Source organism: Lepisma saccharinum, chromosome 8 (genome assembly GCF_977018435.1).
Source record: "Lepisma saccharinum chromosome 8, izLepSacc3.1, whole genome shotgun sequence".
Classification (NCBI taxonomy): Eukaryota; Metazoa; Arthropoda; class Insecta; order Zygentoma; family Lepismatidae; genus Lepisma; species Lepisma saccharinum.
The window spans coordinates 82,677,208-82,698,524 of NC_139236.1; the positions used below are offsets into that span (position 1 = coordinate 82,677,208).

Here is a 21,317-nt window from a genome sequence, read left to right on the forward strand (position 1 = left end):
GGTGGTTTTTGGTCTACCACTGACCCAGTTGCTTTGAACTTCTTCATTAGATGGCGAATTGTTGACTCTGCAGGATGATCGTGGAGACCATAAATTGGATGCAGTGCACTGAACGTTTGGCGAACAGAGCACTGATTTTGATAATAAATTTTAACAATTTCCACGCGTTGTTGAATTGTGCAGCGTTCCATGGTGAATTGTCAAGACTAACTGAGCATGCCTACTAAATGTAACGGCTGAGTCAGTCTCGGCTTGGTCATGCGCAGTTGCCAAACTTCGAGCGTTACTATTGAAAAACCCTATAGTTGGAAAAGTTAGTTTCTGATTAATATTTTATGCATATTATTTTCAGTAGTAGTGTACATCAATCTTCTTTGTAATGCCATTCAAAGCTGTATGATCCCAATATAATCCTTGCCTTCTAAAAAGTTCAGAAGAAATTTTCGTGTTGTTGTTTTCATGTGTGAAACATGGGAGTTTTGCTGTTGTGTGTTGACAACAATGACGTTTGAACTGATTCGTTATTGTTAACGTTGTGGTGTGCAGTGAGTCGCAATAAAGTGTATGGACCATTTTTTTTTCTTTTCTGAGAACACAATACGTCATTTTCCTTACTTAGACATGTTGCAGTTGTTTCTTCTTCCCCAACTCCAACAAGACAACAACTTGAACATTGTACACCCCCTTACAGGCTTTCGAAAGAATCACCCCAGAGATGTTACACCAGACGTGGAATAAATTAAATCACTGTTATGAGTTGGGCAGAGTTCGCAATGGAGGCCATGTAGAAAACTGAAAACTGTACCAAACTGTTAGTAGTGTATAAAAATAAAAACTTCCACCTTTAAGTCTTTTGTATACAATATTTCAGGTAATTACATTTGACCAAAAAAATTTCACATCCATTTTATTTTATCCATACCCAAACGGATCACGCTGTATTTTTCATTACTTAATTTTAGTACTTTATAAGTCTTTCGGGGGGGGGGGGGGTCCCATACCGCTTGCACCCCCCCTAATACGTCCTTGATGTAGAATTATATTTGTTCACAATTTCCATTAAATCCCTAATGAATTCAGAACGGCCCCCAAGATCTTCATATATTTCGGAATTATCTGTTTTTAAAATTATCAAAAATCCTCAAAAATTAAGAAATATTAATTTTAAATATTCCAGTAAGAAACAGGAAATTCATGTGTGCTGTTCTAAAATTGAATTTTCCATGCCCCCAAATTGTTAATCTTGTGCCTCCCAAAGAAAATGTTCCTGCAACGCTTCTGCTTGTCGGAAGTGCTTGTGCAGTTGTTAACATTAAAACAAGGAGTGAAATCTTCTCTATTAATCTAAAAAAGAATCCACAAGAACAATTGCCCATACAAAGCGAATTTTATGTTCTGTGTGAAAGCACTGTGCTCGACCCTCACTTATTATTGGCCAGCGAGACACACTAAAACTGAGAACCAATGACGCAGCGCCAGAGATTGAGTAAGGGGACAGTTCCATGTTACACGTCACGTTAATACGTCAGTTTAAATTGCTGATTTTTATACTAAATGTTGTTTTGAATTCATGGGGTGCAAAGAATTATAGAATAATTTCCCTGCTCCACACCACGTGCCTACTTGAAAGAATTGCTGTCTTAATACGGCAGGAAATATTTATGCTGGGATGAACGCATTACTAGAAGGTGGTGTGTGTGTGTGGGGGGGGGGTACACATGCATTGATTGTCTTCGAGAACGTTTTATACAACGAAAAGAATATTTTATTATTTAATGAGTTTCAATAAATTAATATAAGTCGGTACAAATGTTTGAAACCTTCCTGCCTGAAAAGATTCTGTGAGCTCTGGACTTTCGAAGTATTTATAACTATATGAAGTAAAGAAAATAAAATGACAAAATAGGAATATCTGTCCCTTCTTTTCTACATTTTATTCAATTCGATTACTGAGTATATTTATTACCATTATTGTGCTTAAAGTAAATATATAGAAACAAGAGCGAAGAGTTTTAATCACAGAATAATTGAACAACGTAACTTGCCTTCTTCCATCGGATCAGACTCGTAAACTGGCGTAATTTGTTTGACTAATTATCTTGACGATTCACTGCTTCGACTTCCAAAACTGTCTGCCTTGTTTATTGAAAGGAGCCACTGAAGTTCCCTGATTTCATAAAGGTCTCTGCCTGAACAACACAAACCCAGATGGCAAAAAAGATAAGCTTACAAACTGGCAGGTGAAACCCCCCCCTCCACTGTGCTGCAAGGGGCACTTCCTGCAGATGCGAGAACCACACGAGGAGGGTTGTGTGTTGAAAAACGACAGCAGGGCTACAAGCAGGAAATCCTCGAACTTTCAGAAGGCGTGAGAACTAAATACTTGTATAAAATTACGTAATTTCTGTTGAAAATATTGTGCAAACGCTTGGAATTATCTATATAAATTCACGACACTAAGATCCACAATATTGAACCTAAGCGGTATAAAATTTTAAAGCTCTTCAAATGCCCCATTTAAAGCTGCTTTTCAGATCCCATTAATTCTCCTTTACTATTTTTTGTATGCCAAACTAGAACCCCAAATTGATTTCTAACAATCTACATCACTTCATGTATCCTTCTAGAAAAGCCTTGCAGAGTATCATCAAAATTGGAAGCGTATGTTGGGAGATTTTTTCAACAGAAGGAGAAGCAGTTTTCAGCTGTTGAGAGAAACATCCAGCCGAAGCTTTAGGTAGTGTCGTTGAAAAATGGACCAATGATGCGGGTGTCCCATATGCCACACAACACCATCGCCTTTGCAGGACTATGTTCCTTACTCGGTTGAACCCAGTTTGGATTACTGTCACACCAGTACCGACAATTATGCTGATTGACCTCCCCATTCACACAGAAATAGGCCTCGTCGCTGAACAGTATGCCACATGCAAACGAGGGATCCAGTTCGTGTTGGTTCGTAGCTCACGTGCAGAACTCTACCTGTCGATCTGGGTCATCCTCATTTAGTTTATGTTGCATGTGCAGCTTATAAGGATGCCAGCGATTGGTATGCAATATCTGGACAATGGAGGACTGGCTGATACCACTTTCCAGTGAGAGACTACGAGTACTGCGTTTGGGTCTCTTCACAAACGATGCTAGAACCGTCATTGCCGTCTCCTCATTGGTGGCAGTCTTTGGTCGCCCACTACATGCCCGATCTTCCACATTGCCAGTTACTCGGAATTTGCCGATAACGTACGTGGCCATGCTGTGCGATACTGGATGTCTGTCTGGGTGCCGGCTGTTGTAGTTCTCTGTGATGTCTCTGAAACTGCGTTCCCCGGATATTAGGATGATTTCTATCTTCTGTTCCTTTGTCAGAGGCATCTTATATCACCTGAAACAATGACAGTAACAATGAGGCTTTTCAAACTTTGAGTGTCATAACTTGCAAGCGATACAAGATATCAAAGAAACAATTACACTTTTGAATTCCGGAGCTCAAGCTAGTGTAATTTGATACGCTACATGCCCCCCTCCCATTTGAAATTTCGAAACCTGCGTTCAAGATGGTGTCCATGTACCCTACAAGTTGCACCCCTCCCCCCCTCTACTACTACCTATCTCCCATTACCAGATTTCACATTTTCCTGTCAGGTTTCAATATAAAAGGGTGTCCAAAGACTTTTGACTCATCCTGTATAATTATCAATAAACCTTCAAACAACGAATAAACTTTTCAGAAAGTAATGCAGTTCAATAATAACCAGAATTCGTTGAATTATAACAAAATAATTTACAAATGTTTAGATATTCCCTGTGACAGTGGTTCTTCAACTGTGGTCCGCGGACCCCTGGGGGTCCATTCGTCCCTCTCAGAGGGTCCGCGAAACCCTTCCAGTGTTCCACAAAGGTTTGGAAAAATACTAAGACAAGAGCATTTACTCTTTAATGCTAAGAATGAATTATGAGAGAATGAAAATTATACAAATTTACGGTGACTATTTACTGAGGTAATGGAAATTTAAGTAGATAAGCCAAAAACGTAGACATGACTAAGCATCGCCAGTGCCCACAGCAACAGCATGCATGTTTTGGCTGAGAACTGCCTGGGATGGGGCTTGTGTGTGTGTTGGGTGGGGGGGGGGATGCTTGATTGTTTCGCTCGGATTGCTTCGCATCTGGTATGAACATCTCAAAAGTGTTTACGAGGACTTACTCTTTATCTCCTATTTGACGCACACTACAGCTGAAGAAGTATTTGACAACTTAAACGCGTTTATAATATATTGTAATATGGACTGGTTGAATTGCATTTGAGTTAGCACAGATGGAGCACGAGCAATGTCGGGAAGTCTTTCTGGACTTGCAGCACTAATTAAAGAAATCGCCCCGCCGGCAACATGGTTCCATTGCTGCTTACACAGGGATGCACTAGTGGCCAAGAAGATACCAGAAGAGCTTCAACAGACAAATGAATCAGTGAAAATTGTCAATTTCATAAAAAGTAAAAGGTAAAGTAAAGGTAAAATATTCCCCTGTGCTTAGCACCACGCATGAAGGCGTATAGGGGGTGTGGGGGTAACGCCCCACACTTTCTTGATCCGGTCGTGAGTGGGGGTGATGTGATCAGCACCACGCCCCTGACCGCCTTTACCCCCCAGGTTTCCCCAGGTACCCATGTTATTCGACGCTGGGTGTGTGCCGGGGCCGCTTCCAACTTTAGAAAAGTTCCCGGATTTCATAAAAAGTAAGTCACTGAATTCAAGACTTTTTGAGCAGCTCTGCAAAGAAATGGACAGTGAATATCATCAACTTTTGCCTCACTGTGAAGTTAGCTGGGTCTCGATTCTGGGAATTGAAGACGAAATAAGAATATTTCTCTTGGATAAGCAATTTCATCTCAGCGATTGTTTGAATTATTTTTCCTGGTTAGTCAAGTTAGCATACTTATCAGATATATTCATCCATTTAAATAATCTGAACTTAATTCTTTAAGGAGAAAAAGTAACCATCTTTTTAGTTGAATACAAGATCGAAACAATGATCAAAAAGTTGGAGTTGTGGCATCAGCGTATACTGAATGGAAAATATGAGAAGACCTTTCCACACTTTTCAAATTTTCTTCGTTCCACGGAAGAAGAGTTGTCAGAGAACGACAAGTAACTCTTCGCACAACATTTGAAACACTTGCAGTAGTAGTTCAGAGAATATTTTCCTGTGTCTGATGCAAGCAAAAATTGGATCAGGGATCCATTAACAGTTAGCGTGCATGAAGTAGAAGGACATACAGAAACGGAGGAAAACCAACTCATGGAGGTAACAATGGACGGTGCTCGGAAAATGCAGTTCAAAGAAAAGAGACTTGCAAACTTTTGGGCTTGCTTACAGGATGATTTACCTGGACTATCAAAGAAGGACATGAAAGTATTAATACCTTTCGTAACAACCTACTTATGTGAAGAACCATTCTCTGCTCTCATCTATCTTAAAAACAAGTACAGAAATCATTTGGAAAATGTGGAATCAGAACTTAGGATTCAGGTTTCTACCATCATGACTTGTCACTGAAATGCAGCATCATCCCTCTCACAGAGAATAAGATTAACAAGTAGTGTTGTGTCATCGCTTGTTAGTGTTCATTATTAATAAAAATATTGTATTTTATATACTTTTGATTAATTGAATGTAATTGCTACAATTAACATTACAATAAAATGCAAATAAAAATAACATGTGTGCGTTCATTTGTTTGATGCAAATTCCAGGCTTTAAACTGTGAGTTAATTCTTGGGAAGGGGGTTCGTGGTCTGGGAAAGTTCAAGAACCGCTGCCCTGTGATATTTCTGACAAACTAATGAAGACTTTAAACATAGTTACAACTGAATAACAAACGATTTTACTGTAACAATTATGAATAATCTGTTTTAATTTATGAATATATTTCACATTTAAAATGCTGTCTTGTATAGAAAAATACAATTTAAAACCTACCTCCATTCGTGATTCCACCATCTGTTTTTTTACCATGTGTAAAAAAGAAATATAAGGAATAGGATAATATCAAGGATATTTAATTATATAAAAAGACCATGCTGTGGGAATATACTATTAAGATTTTAATGATTCTTCCTTGAAATATCGTCATTCATTCCTGAATATATTTATTGATTCTTTATTAACATTCTGCGAGTTATCTATCCTGTAAAATCTCTTTCAGTATGCTTTCATTGAAAAAATAAAATTGCAGGTTAATTATTCTAGCATTTTGATTCAAATTAAACACAGCACAAATACACACTTTCCCTTTTACGTATTAGGTATTGCATTCTTAAGAAATGTACTCCAACATATTGGTTGTAAAGTTCAAATATGTACATAGAGTATCCATAATTTTAATCCAACTCCCAACAGTTTTAAAAAATGAACACACAATCTTGTTATTATGATGTATTATTGATGTAGAATTTTCTATTAGTTTCCTTTAATTAATTTAATTGAAGAAACATTCATATTTTTAACAAACATTACGTGTCAGTAATGAATGGAAACCAATTTAAATTAAATATTTTATCGTCATTTAACGTTCTGAGAGGCAATAACAACATTGATTGCTCGTTATAAAATCAAATTTCTTCATATTAAAGTAACTATTATTTTGAAAGAAATAAACCTTTAATATTTTAGTTAACGTACCTTTAAGAGCTGAAGAAACTAGAAATATAGATATTATTTTTTAATGTTTGTTGGCTATCGTACATACATAATATAATTAGATATAGATGTGAAATTAAGGATAGAAAAATGTAAAATAATAAATAATAATATCATTCTTTCAGGTTTTAAATATTACACTGGTAAACACACTTTTTATTGCCAATGAAATTAGTTATTTTAGGGTATCTTTGCTATTGTGATTTCAAATATGATATCAGTTTTTCTAAATGAGCTCTAGTTTTTGAGTAATGGATGTCCTTTAAAGAGCATAAAAAGCATGAAATCTCATTGTTAATCACTCTGAATGATGAGAGAAACGTTTGTTTCTGAGATTTTCTTGTGTGTATGGTGTCGGAACAATGATGTTGAAGATCCCAGCAATAGTCTGCCACACCAGCGAGAATTTGGTACCAAAGCGGGGAAGGGGCAGGTGTAAGGACAGGTTAGTCTCCCTTAGTAGCCATGGCTTATCATTAAGAGACCATAGTGCGGAGGCAAAAAAGTGGGTGGGAAGTGTCCTCCACACCCCTCCTAATCACCACCATTGATCTGCTATGTTGTATCTGTCCCATCTGCTTTGAAACATTTCCTCCATCATCTCCTTTATATCTTGGTGGGACCTATCCCTTTGTTTTCCATTAAGATCACCAAGATTATCTCGAAAACTGTCAAAAGTGCATTTGGAGGAAATTTATCTTTATGCTCATATTAATTACAAAATATTTGAAGTTTGTGAGCAGGTTTTGCACCAGTTCTTCATAGTTTTCGTGTTTGTGATTGCCGAAGAAGTTCTTGATAACTCGGACATAACTGAAGCTGTAGAAGCTTCAATACTTACTTATCCGGCACTACAGTTCTGGATGAACTTTGGCCTCCCCTTAGAAGCTTCAATATCATTCTTAAAATTTGAGAAATTTAAATCTTTAATGAGTTTAAGAGTTTGAGGCCCACCAAAGATTCCCGTTTAAGTTTCTCAATACTCAGTCCATGAAAGGATGTATAGATGTAATGAACTACTTGCCACCTTTATCCAAGACTTAACAAACTACTTCAATATGCAAGATATGCTTCCTTTACAAAGTCAGTGACTGTTTTCTTTGTTTGTACACAGAATATTCACCACAAATGCAGCACAATCCATCAGCCTGCGCATGAAGAACGTATATTTCATTCCCCTCAAAAATCGAAATATAACAAATATAGAAAAACGAACTTTAAATAAATATATTCTGTGCAATGGATGGACTAGAGAAATATTTTTATATTCTAAAATAGAAGCCATACCCTATTTTGTGTCAACACCTACAGCTCTTATTGATATAAGCTTAAAATCGAGGGATATCAAGTTTCTCAAGAACTAGAGCAAACTTTTCAAAACTGTTGTTCGATTGGGATTCAACACAACCAAATACCATAAATTCGTTCAAAAATCTTGGGCAACTAAAAAAATATATTTTTTTGTAAACCTATGTTTATGTTATTAATACACTTATTGCATGATAGTATCAACAATAGAGCATTGTGAAACAAAATTTTTCAGCTTAAAGAATCTTGAGATAATTCTTAATGCTACAAGAGATGATAATTTAATATTTCTTTAAAAATAGTGTTTCTATAAACTTAAAGTTATAAACTAATTTTTCATGTTCAGTCCAAAGCAATTGATTTGGAATTACACTTTCAGAAGATGTCTATTGCCTTTAGGAGTAATAATACAAAAAATCAATATAATTACTGATCATACCTGCATTTGAAATTGCATTTGAAACTGTTGAGGAATAAATTCGACATTTTGAGTTCTTAATATTTTTTAATTAAATATTCACATAAATATGATAAGTACAGAGCATTCCCTGACATTCGCTACGAGACTTGGCGGCAAGCGTCCCAGCATCAGCGCTTGTCTTTCCTGGTGAACGGGTCCGCGACAGTCACTAGAGTCGGCTATTAAAATTACAGTTTAATATTGTGTACTAACCTTGACTACAGAAACTGTTGAAAATGATGTCCCTCTGCTGCAACACATTCCTGGCATCTCCGAAGAAAATTGGCATTTACACGTGCAAGTTCGTCTAATGTAATTCTCCCGATTTCTCGTACAATACTCTCTTTTAACTCACGGATGGTGTGCGGACTGTCTTTGTATACTTTATTTTTTAAATTTCCCCATTTTTCTTTCCACTTTTATTCAGAACTGACCCTGTTACTCTATACTGCTTTACGAGGTTTAATATGTGGAATGGGAACACCAGAAAATTTTGTTGCGAAATGTTGTCGCACTTCTCCACAATTCCTCTTTCTGAAGTAACACTCGACAAGATAAATCCTTTTTTGTAATTTAAACTTTTGTGGTGAATATTAAGCCACAATCTTCAACACACGGATATGACACAACACAGCTTCCGAGGGAGGATTATACTGGTGTCTGTCTGCAACATCAACAGAAAGGGAAAGAGAGCGAAAGGCAGGGAGAGCGAAAAAGACAGACTGTCGCGGACACCGTTCACCAGGAAAGTCAAGCGCTGACGCCGGGCCACTTGCTGGCGAGTCTCATAGCGAATGTCACGGAATACTTTGTACCATGTAAACTATATAATGTGACAAATTGCAAAAATATTAAAGTGTTTGCCCAAGAATAGTTATAATCATATAATGCGTAAAATAATTAATAATAATATGAATAGTTGTTACTCTTTTTGCATGTATGTATATGTATGATGCTATATTTTCATAGCATATTAAAACTTCTCTTACTGGACAATTTTAAATTTCTGACATTTTTGGTTCCCAAGCAGAAATGGTGTGTATGTAACACTCACACAGGAAAGGGGAAGTTGTTTATTTTCGCTGGCATTTCTCTACCTTTTCAAAGTGGATGAAAGACAGTTTTTCGAGAAACTAGTTGTTCTTCAGTGTTTCACTTGCAGAGGTTGTCCCATTCTGCCATAGAACTACGTAAAGTATATGTGAGTTCAGTCATAAGTCATGGCAACTATTTTTCTTCTCGCGAAGAGGGGACATCACGAAAACTCTTGAGATATAAGTTTGAAAGTGTATGGAATGTACTTTTGAGAGAAGCCACCAGATGGTGTATGTGAACAAGCATGCACCCAAGTTCAGTCGGTGAGTGACAGCGTTCCAAAATGCAGGTCATGAAGCAGGAGCAACATTCGTACATTAAAATATAGCAGTTCTCCGCTGCACAAATGCACTGTAATACCATACAGAACTACGGGAAGCACTGGGTGTGCATGCCATGCCCTATCAAACAGTGGTGAGGTGGATGGAGGCCTTCAAATGGGGCAGAGTGTCAACTGCTGATCTGCCTCGCAGTGGGCATCCTGTGTCCAAGGACAAAGATGTATGGGTGATGGTGACTGAACAGTGTTTACCTGAAAACAGGTGCTGGACTTTGGAGGAATTATAACTGCATAAAGGAATACCAGCATCAATAGTGCATCGCATTTTACACAAGGACCTACAGATGTGGAAACTTTGAGCAAAGTGGTTGCTACATCAAATAACGGAAGTTCAGAAGTGGACTCGCTACTAAACATGTCGCATCAATCTGGTGAGGTTTCAGAATGAAGGATGTGCCATGTTGAATTGCATAATTGCAGTCGATGAAACATGGGCACGAGCATATGAACCCGAACTCAAGCGACAGTCAAGTGAATGGCATCATCCTGGTCACCACGGAAACTAAGGTTTGACAAAACCCGCCGCCCACAAAAGTTATGGTAATTCTGGCATACGACCGTCAAGGTGTTCTTGTGTGCCATTCAGTGCATGAGGGGCACACTGATGCAGCATATTACACTTCTTTTTTGGTGTCACAATTGTGCCATGAAGTACGGACCAAATGTCCAGAAGTTTTTGACAACGCCATTATCCTGCATGATAATGCAACAGCTCACATGGCAGACATTTTTAGACATCCCTTACAGCAGTGGGGATAGGAGGTTCTACCACACCCACCTTATTCTTCTGATTTAACCCCATGTGACTATGATCTCATCCACAAAGGGAAGAAGTCATTGCCTGGGAAACTGTTTGGCAACAAAGAAGAGATTGTAACAGTATTTCGCTGAGAAGTGGCACATGTTTGCACAGCACATGCAGCGGTTGGGATTCAGCACCTGCCACATCTCTGGCAACGAACAGTGGATAACCTGGTTGAATGCTTTGAACGTTGTTAAACAGTGTAGTTTTGTATACTTGTTGTTCATGCAATAATAAGACACTGTTGTCCAATGTCCTGTGTTCTGCCTATAGTTGCAAAAAAGCCAGCTTTTTTGAATGGACTTTTTTTTTTTCGATAAAAAGCTGGCTTTTTTGGGAAATAACCCGGAAATTTTGGCTTTTTTGGCTTTTAACCAAAAATACAACTAACATATTTCACTTGGATGTTACTGTTATGAGTTTACAGGTTTGTAGTGGCATATTTTACAACTAGTTAAAAAAAATTACATTATGTAGCAGCCAGAAGACAGACACTGGCCAATCCCAGTGGACACATATTGCATTGTGGTTCAGATACAATTTTAACCTTATGTAACTAGATATTTGGGGGGGGGGGGGATGCTGCACAGGTCCACCACCTCTATTTTTTTTTAAAAAAAATTCAACTGTTTGAAAATAATAAATTACATTGTTTCCTAGGATCTTCCCAATATTTCTTTTATTTCATAAAAACATAAATGAATGGCTAATTGCAGAAAGGGACCTGGGTCACTTTTGCACAATTCTGAGAAAAAGAAGAAAAATCGTATAATATTGATAGTGTAAGAAAGAAATGTACTGTTGTTGGCTCAAATATTCAGCATAATGAATAGTGAATTTGGAACCCTCAATGTGCCCCCTGCAGTATGCTGCTAGAGACAGTGGAGATGAAAAAGTTGTGAATCCGGTACCTTTCTGCAATAAAAGTGGAAACTGTGAGAAATAAGACGAGAAATATGCTACAAACACCCATTTGTCGTTGCCACATAAGCTAGGTTAGATTAGTTTAGGTTATGTTATATATGCCACAGAAAATTATAGATTCATCAATAAATGACAATGCACTTTCTGGACTTTATTGTCGGTGTTTGAAGTACAATGATGTACAAGCTCGTACATGCATGTGTTACTCTACATCTGAGTCTGTTTCATTGGCGAGTGTAGTAGGCCACTGATGAATATCTTCATAAAATCCTTTGACGTCGTCGAGTACATACGACAAGGCAGTTTGTATGTTCTTCAATTTAGTAAGCTTGATCGGCATACATGCAACAGAAAACGTATGTGACGTAGGAATTACAATTCTTGCACCTTTGGACAGATAGAAGGTGTGAGACATCAAAACTTTGATGAATTTGGAGACCTTGACAGTACCCTTATGTTCAACACAGTATTCAAAGTAATGATACTTGGAAATCTGAAAATACTGCCTGTTCTTGTAGGAACACATGGTAGTTTCAACAGATGCCACATTTTTTTTGTAGACATGAGGCCACCACGTTGCGAAATCAATAATGTTACTGGTGTCAATAAGTTTGACAGTATTTTTACCTCCCTGAGCTGCATTACAGATTAGCGTACACAGTTCGTACAACGTATAAATACGGCAAAGTTTATTGCAGAAAAGGACCCGAGTCAGTGACTCAGGTACCTTTCTGCATTAAAGTACACTTTTCACTGTGCATTTTCTTGGTTATAGCCTCGTGTGACTGATGTCCCTTCTAAAAGATGTGTCTGTAACTAGGAAAATCAAAAATACCATTAACTCCGATACTGCAATAAGCCATTCAAATGAAATGTAATTAGGAGGCGAAATGCACTTGGTGGGCATATCAGGCACCATCTTTGAATGTGTCTCATTCGAGATACTCATGCCAGTGACAGTGTATAATTGGTTGGCAATGATAGTAATTATTATATTTAATAAACAAATACATTTCTGCAAACTAAAAGCATTAATAAAAAATATTATAGACTTTATGAGTTTTAGTGAATGATAAAATATAGCCTATGTGAGACACATGCAATAATAATTGGTTATTATTTTTTATTAATGACAGTAATTTTTGTAATTATTATAATTAATAAATAACTGCTTATGTAATCAGCAAAGGAAACAGAGATTCAATAATAGAATGGTTTCTTGAATTTTAGTGATAAAAAAGTATGGGCCTGGCCCCTGGTATGTAAGTTTCTCATACGGCATGGGTAAACTAGGGTTAAAACTGAACCTGTAGTCCTGATGAGCACATCTGACCATGAAATGGACTTAAAACAAGCTTTTACATGTTTGTGTCTCAATTTAAATGTTGATGTCATAAAATATGAAAGAAATGTTAATATCAAAATACTGTTCACAACACATATGCAGAAGAGGTATACATATTGCGTGAATGGGTGTATATATCCTGTTTAATGGAGATTTCAGATGGAAGCGACACGTGGCTCTTGGAAACCAACTCTTAGAAGTAAATACAACCTTTCGAACCGAATCAACATAAGCTGCAAGCGTCACTTGTCACTTGGACTGTACAGTTTTTTCATGGAACTTTCAGACCGAAGCAACAAGTGACACGTGTCACTTGGAAGCAGACCCTAAGTAATCTATTCAATGCTTTGAACCGAAGTGCGAGAACGAGCTAAACATCTCACTTGCATGTTTCTCGGACTATACTGTTTTCTCAATGGTGTGCATCGTGCCGCTTCGGTCTTTTGTTCTTGCATGCATGGTGGATGCTTTGCTTTATACTGAAGGAGACTGTGTCTCTTGTCACCTGTGACTTCAGTCTGAAAGCTCCTTCAGTGGCACACATCGTGTCGCCTCAATCTTGTTTGTGCATGTGTGGTGAATGCTTGCTTATAGACTGAAGTGGCTCATGCCGCTTGCCACTTCAATGTTACACCCTCCACTGTCATGTATTGCTTCGGTCTGAATATTCTTTATACTTAACAAGATTATTCATCAGAGATTAAGATTTAATTTAGCTTGTAAATTACAGAAAACAAAACAGTACTGTCAGAAAAAGTGCTGGCGTTTTGATAGAAGGTTCCTTTCATAATCATGAATAGTCCTCTGGAGTGGCATAAAGTAATTCTGTTGCTTTGTAATAAGAAGTCTGAGGTCTAATCGTCAGTGGAGGCAGAATGCTTCAGATCTCATTTCAAACTGTAGGTTAAGGCCAGATTTCTTAAATAGATTTTTTTTTTTTTTCCAGACAAAAGGTCCGTTGCACCCAGGGGTTGACAATTAATTTAAATCTAATTTTATATTTGATAGTGAGTCTATACATAATTGAACTTTGATTATATCATAGTTTATATATTAATATTAATTAAGGGTGCATATTAATTTCCATATACAATTTAAAGATAAGAAATGTATTTATGGGTGAAATTGTTGGAATCAGGTCATTGACTTGTAAGAAATAAATTTACTGGGCTGTGGTCTCACAAAAGTCGAGAACCACTGCAACAAGCTGCCAAAATACATCACTAATTACTCCATGCCCAGGTTTAGCAGCCATTTAACCAAATTATACATCATAGCCATAGCCATAGCCAGAATACAGATATATTTTACTGAACACAAAATTTAATGTAAAGAGATTTGATACTATATTTTCAAAAAGGTATAGCAGTATTTTCTTTTTTACTTCATGTACGTGTTTGTATAAAAAATTCAGACATTGAAAAGCATATCATACTATTAGGTTCCATTATAAACACATACAAAACTACAGTAGGGAGATAAACGAAAACCATGGAACAGGAAAAATACGGCCAACTTCTGTATTTTCATTGATTTGAGACACTTTTGTGAAAAAAGCCCAAAAAAGCAGCGAAAAGAAACTCAGTTTTTTTTGTTTCTCCCCCCCCAAAAAAAAGCAGTTTTTTTTTCACACCACTTCCAACTCTAGTTCTGCCTCTTTCCTACGAGAGTCTCCTGCATCCAGACTTAATCTGGTGGCTTCATTCGAAGGTACATTCCATATTCTTTCAAACGTATATCTTAGATTTTTCGTGTTGTCCCCTGTTGCGAGAAAAAAAAAAATAGTTGCTATGACTTATGACTTAACCCTCATACGTTCAAGTATATTTATGGATATTCTGTACATATCACTCACACAGACACACACACACACACACACACACACACCATCACACACACATACACATATACATATATATACATATATATATATATATATATATATATATATATATATATATATATATATATATATATATATATATTATGTATATATACACTATGTTGCCATTCGTCACCGGACACCCCATACCAGTACGTTAATCCGGTCGCAGCACCACATCAGTATCATGTAGGGCCACCTTTAGCCGCAATGATATCCGCAACCCTTCGAAGAAGACTTTTCACCAATTTGCGATATGTGTCGACGGGAATCTTGCCCCATTCCTCCTGCAAAGTGGCAAACAGCTCAGTGGTGTTTCTTGGCATGGCCTGGCTCTCAAGCGGCACTCCAACTTGTCCCAAAGGTGTACAATGCGGTTGATATCTGGACTTTGGGCTGGCCAATCAACTTTTTGAACACCCATGTCCTCGAATCACGTGTTGATAATGCCTGCCGTATGACATGGAGCATTGTCGTGCTGAAACAGGTATGGGCCAATACCGAATTGTTCCCATAATGTCGGTAGCGCAGAATTGTCCAGAACCTTTTGGTACGCATCGGCATTCATGTTTTCCCAAACTAAAACAAGAGGGCAAATACCATACCACGAAAAGCAGGACCACACCATGATGCCTACTCCACCGAATTTCACTGTGGGTACGATACAGTCCTGTAAACAGCGTTCACCGAGCATACTTCACACGCACACATGTCCATCATACCGCCACATCTGGTAGCACGATTCATCACTCCATAGGAGGGATTTCCATTGTTCAAGAGTCCAATGGCGGTGTTCCTTGCACCACTGTAACCGACGGGCCGCATTGCGGGCTTTGATATGTGGCTTGTGAACTGCTGCGCGACCATGAAAACCAAGTGCAACGATCTCTTGACAGACAGTACAATCACTTGCAGTGCTACAGGAAGCCAATCAAAACTCCTGTGCCACCATCTGTAACGACGCCTTCCGGTTTGACTTCACCACATGTTTCAAGCATCTACGGTCATGATCTGTTAATATTTTCGGTTTATTGGGTCTGGGTCGGCATGTCATGACCTTCTCTCGCTTCCACTTCATGATAACATCACTCACTGTCGACCGGGGTATCTGAAATTTGTTGGAAATCTCACGGGTCGAATGCCCAAACCTGTGGGCTTCAATGATCTTCCCTCGTTCTGCCTCACTTAGTTCGCATCGTCTGTCCATATTGACTGCTGTAGCTGGTATGAGTGTATTCTCAACCGGCAATGCCTTTTATAGGTTGTATGATGTGTACAGATGACCCCAAGCACTTTTTGAAGGGTGTCCGGTGACGAATGGCAACATAGTGTATATATATGTAGCACATCGTGCTATGATGCCGGGGTCCTAGGTTCGAATCCCAGCCTGGGCATGGGTGTTTATGAGTGTCCATTCATCAATTTTATCATGTCTCATCACTCATCCCCATCTTCGCAAATTAGCCAAAAGTGGCACAGAAAGCGAAGTAAAATAAAGTAAATCAATGAATAAATAAACATATTTATGCACACACTTACCAGTAGTTGAGGCAGTTCCTGATCCTCCACCGGCACCTGAACCAGATCCTGATCCTCCACTGGATCCTGAACCAGATCCTGAACCCCATCCAGAACCTGTACCTGATCCTCCACCAGATCCTGAACCCCATCCAGAACCTGAACCTGATCCTCCACCAGATCCTGAACCCCATCCAGAACCTGAACCTGATCCTCCACCAGATCCTGAACCCCATCCAGAACCTGAACCTGATCCTCCACCAGATCCTGAACCCCATCCAGAACCTGAACCAGAGCCTGATCCCCCACCAGATCCTAAACCAGAGCCTGATCCCCCACCAGATCCAGAACTTGAACCAGAGCCTGATCCTCCACCAGATCCAGAACCTGAACCAGAGCCTGATCCCCCACCAGATCCAGAGCCTGATCCCCCACCAGATCCAGAGCCTGATCCCCCACCGATTCCTGAACTTGAGCCAGTTCCTGAACCTGATCCTCCACCAGATCCCGAACCTGAACCAGATCCTCCGGTCCCTGAACCCAAACCAGAACCTAGAAGAAGAAATTTTATAACAAGTTTTTATTTTCTATAATAAAAGCTTCATGCAAATTGTAATTATGAGTTTTAGGGGAATCAGGAACAGAATGGAACACTACGTGGTTAAAAAGGCTGTGAAAATGTATACAATAGTGAAAAAGAACTTCAAATTATGGTACATACTCTTTGGACATTTATTTCTATAAAAATAGAACTTTCATGGAAAGAAACATTACATAAAGAGAGAAAAACTGATACAATGTAAACAAATCCACATTTGGCCACTCTGCCTGTTTACCAGGTCTCCCTCTAATCTCATTACTTAAAATGCAATATAACTATTCAGCATTTATGTCGACATATTTTATGTTGAATATAGAACATTGGCATTTTCAAATAACTTCTTTTGTGTGAAAACTCACAAACTAAGATTGTTTCATCATCTTTACTCTCAGTTTCTTTGCACGAGTAAATGTGCTTGCGGTAGTGACAGAAAAACTTAGTATATTAAACCAAATCAACAATCAATCTATCTATCAACCGGCCATTATTTACCATTGTTTTCCTTTATATGTTACCATCTGTGGCAAAATGTTTTTATTTTTTATTTTTGTTGTTGATAGTCGCTTTTTTCCACATTTGGCTAATCATGACAATGGGTATGAGTGATGATATGATGAAATTGATCAAGGAATACTCACAAAGAACATCTATGCTCAGGCCGGTATTACGAGGGTCACTATTTATATTTTGAGCCTAACAATGAAAAAACAGGAATTTGGCATTGAAAACTGCTTTATTGTTTTTAGAAGTATTCTCCTTTATGGTCAATACACTTTTGCATTCGTTCGAACCATTTGTCAAAGCAGTGTTTTCCAATCTTCTTGAGACACCTCCATAATATGATTTATGAATGCTTCAACGGCATCTTCCGCCCACGAAAATCGTTGTCCACGCAATTTATTCTTGACATTCGGGAACAAGAAGAAGTCATTGGGTGCCAAATCAGGACTGTACAGCAGATGACCCATCAATTCGATTTTTTGACTGTTCATAAAGTCGGTTGTTAGACGAGATGTGTGACAGCGGGCATTGTCTTGATGAAGAATGAACCGACGGCGTTTGTTTGTTTTCCGTATTTGACCGAAGACCTCTGGCAAACAAATTGTTGTGTACCATTCAGAGTTGACCGTTCTACGTTCCTCTAAAGGCACAGTTGCCACATGACCAGTTTTCCCGAAAAAACAGGCGACCATTTGTTTCGATGTGCTTCGAGCGCGAACAACTTTTGTTGGATTGGGTTCATCTTGAAACACCCATACAGTCGACTGCTGTTTACGTTCCGGCTCATATGCACATATCCATGATTAGTCACCTGTTACAATCTTATATACATCTTTTGAAGCACCACGATTGTATTTATTGAGCATTTACTTGCACCAATTGACGCGAGCGTCTTTTTGAGTTTTTGTCAAATTGTGTGGGATCCAATGAGAACATACCTTTCTCACAGCTAAATGATCATGTAATATTTTATATATGCTGGTGGAACTAATGCCTATGGTTGCCTCAATCTCACAGTATGTCACATGACGATCTTGCAGTGTTAGGTTTTGCACAGCATCAATGTTTTCTTGAACAACAACTGATTTTGGACGACCTTCGTGAATCTCGTCGGTGAGCGAATGGCGGCCACAATTAAATTCGTTATACCAGCGTTTCACAGTGGCAAAGGATGGGGCTTCATCGCCAAATGTGGAAGTAAGTTGATCGATGCACTCTTGTCTTGATAATCCACATCGAAAATCGTAAAAAATCATCGCTCAAAAATGTTCACGAGTTAATTCCATTTTATTGTTGTCGTGCAATCTCCAAGGCAACATAAACAATACAAATGAAGCTATTGACAAAACATTTGAAGTACGTTATGGTCAATAATGCCAGACGATTCCGTGCAAACGTCAAATCGCGCCTAACTTCAATCAGTGTTGCCAAGGCTCAAAATATAAATAGTGACCCTCGTATAACCCAAGACCTGTGCTAATCACACCTCCACAGAGGTTGGCGCTGAGGCAAAAGAATAGAAGACGTACCATAAGATGTCATGGGTAATAGTATTTCTTTTGTTTTCACACATATATGATGCACATAAGAACACAACATTAATGGATTAATGCAATACCATACCAACACAAGGAAGAAAGTACCTTAGTCCATTCTGGTTCATTCCGATGGTTAAGTCACATGAGAATATGGCAGGATTTATTTATTTATTTATAAGCAATCCCATAACAGAGCAATGCTCCAATTACAATGGGATATTACAACAATACTCACATTATGCAACACAAAAAAGAAAAAGAAAATAAAAAGATAAAAAATACAATACAAAATACAATACAATATACCCACCGACAAACATAATACAACTAATACAACAAAAGAAAAATTATAAAACGAGAATAATACTATAGCACCAATATACATGACTTCAAACGGTATAACGAAACTCCATATTAAAACCCGCACTAAACAAAAGAGATAAACACCCAACTCTCATTTTGATATTTTCCAGATTATTGAACATGTAAACATAAAAGATAATATACAAATCCATAACGTTAAGTGCAATTCAATACATACAATACACAACATAAAAATAAGAAAATTAAATACCATTTATCGTTACATCGTAACTTTGTCTTGAATAGTAGCCCTTTATTACTGATATGTACTTTGCGTAAGGGAATGCAAAATCTACATCAATTTTATCCTTAACAATACTATTATGTAGTCTACCATACTAACGACCACAGAATTCTGATGGACCAAATTTTTGGAAAAAGTGCATATAAACGGTTGACGCAATCTTAATGATTGAGGTTTAGTACAGAAGTTTAATCTTTGCAAAACTTCTTCTGTTTCGGTTAGACCATTAACAACTTTATATAATAAAATATGCTTGGCAATATCAGATCTAGTTTTCAAAGAGAAAATTCAAACTCAGTTAGTAGCATATTATAAGGTATTCTTAACACATAAGACGATTTTTTATGTTATGTTTTATGTTTTATGTTTTATGTTAAATTTATTCTGGATTCGTTCGAGTTTATCAATATATAATTGGAAGTAAGGACTCCAGATTATATTAGCGTATTCCAATTTACTCCTCACCAGAGCATTATACACAACTGTTAAGGCTTTACTACACTGCATTTCCTTTGTGTTTCTAAATATAAATCCCAGAGTTTTGAAACCATTAACTACTAGTTTATCAACATGGTTCTTGTAAGTGAGTTTAGAATCCAGAATTATTCCTAAATCTTTAATTATATCGACTCTCTGAAGACCCACATTACCAATAGTATAATTAAATAAAAATTGAGATGAAATTCTTGTAAATGTCATGGAAAAGCATTTAGCAACATTAAAATAGAGCTTATTTCTTATACACCATTGATGGCATTCACTCAAATCGGACTGTAATTCTGTAAGATCCTTAAATTTTACAATATTCTTGTAGAGTTTTAAATCATCTGCGCATAAGAGACACTTTGAGTAATTAACAACAGAAGGTAAGTCATTAGTATATAATAAGAACAATAAGGGACCAAGATTGGATCCCTGTGGAACACCAGAATGACTAATATATGTACTCGATGAACAAGCATTATAAAGAACATACTGCTCTCTATTCAATATGTAAGACTGAAATAAAGCAACTAAATCATCCAAGAAACCGAACTGTACCAATTTTTGTAAAGGATGCGGTGATTTAGCTCATCAAACGCTTTTGCAAAGTCAGTGTAAATTACATCTACTGCTTGATTTTGATTAACTGCCTCAGCGATATATTGAGTAAAGGTAACGAGATTAGTTACAGTAGATCTTCTCGGTATAAATCCATGTTGACAAGAAGATAAATAGGGTTTAACATGGAAAAATATTTTATTGTAGAGTATTTGTTTGAATATTTTAGCAGGTACAGATATTAATGAAATCGGTCTATAATTTGTGATGTCACTAGGGTTACAAGATTTTAATATGGGACAAACTTTACTTATCTTCCATAAAGTAGGAAACTTACCCAATTTTAAAATCAGATTATAAATTTTACATAAAGGATAACATAACCACTCATCACAACCTTTAAATACATACGAGGGTATTCCATCTGGCCCACAAGATTTACTTGATTTTAATTTCCGAATAGACTGTTTACATTCATCCTCCTTGATCTCCATTACAACTAGACAGTGACTCACATCCATGGTTAAATTACCAATATCCAACAGCTCTGTATCCTCTTTTTCATAGACACTACTAAAATATTCAGCAAACGAGTCTGCGATAGACTGATTAGAATCAAGAACCGTACCTTTATATGTCATTGTATTCACTCGAGT

General features: G+C 37.5%; 1 protein-coding gene across 1 annotated transcript in view; it reads right to left on the minus strand.

The window, feature by feature from the left end:
- The window catches only part of LOC145991865 (uncharacterized), a 207,070-nt gene that overhangs the window by 69,093 nt on the left and 116,660 nt on the right, over window positions 1–21,317 (minus strand). Inside the window, exons 57-60 of the mRNA XM_083127903.1 lie at window positions 16,395–16,925; window positions 8,447–8,470; window positions 6,682–6,699; window positions 5,980–6,000 (exon numbers count right to left, since the gene is read on the minus strand). Of these exons, the coding sequence (XP_082984029.1) occupies window positions 5,980–6,000; window positions 6,682–6,699; window positions 8,447–8,470; window positions 16,395–16,925 (594 nt within the window). The remainder of the gene's footprint in view (window positions 1–5,979; window positions 6,001–6,681; window positions 6,700–8,446; window positions 8,471–16,394; window positions 16,926–21,317) is intronic.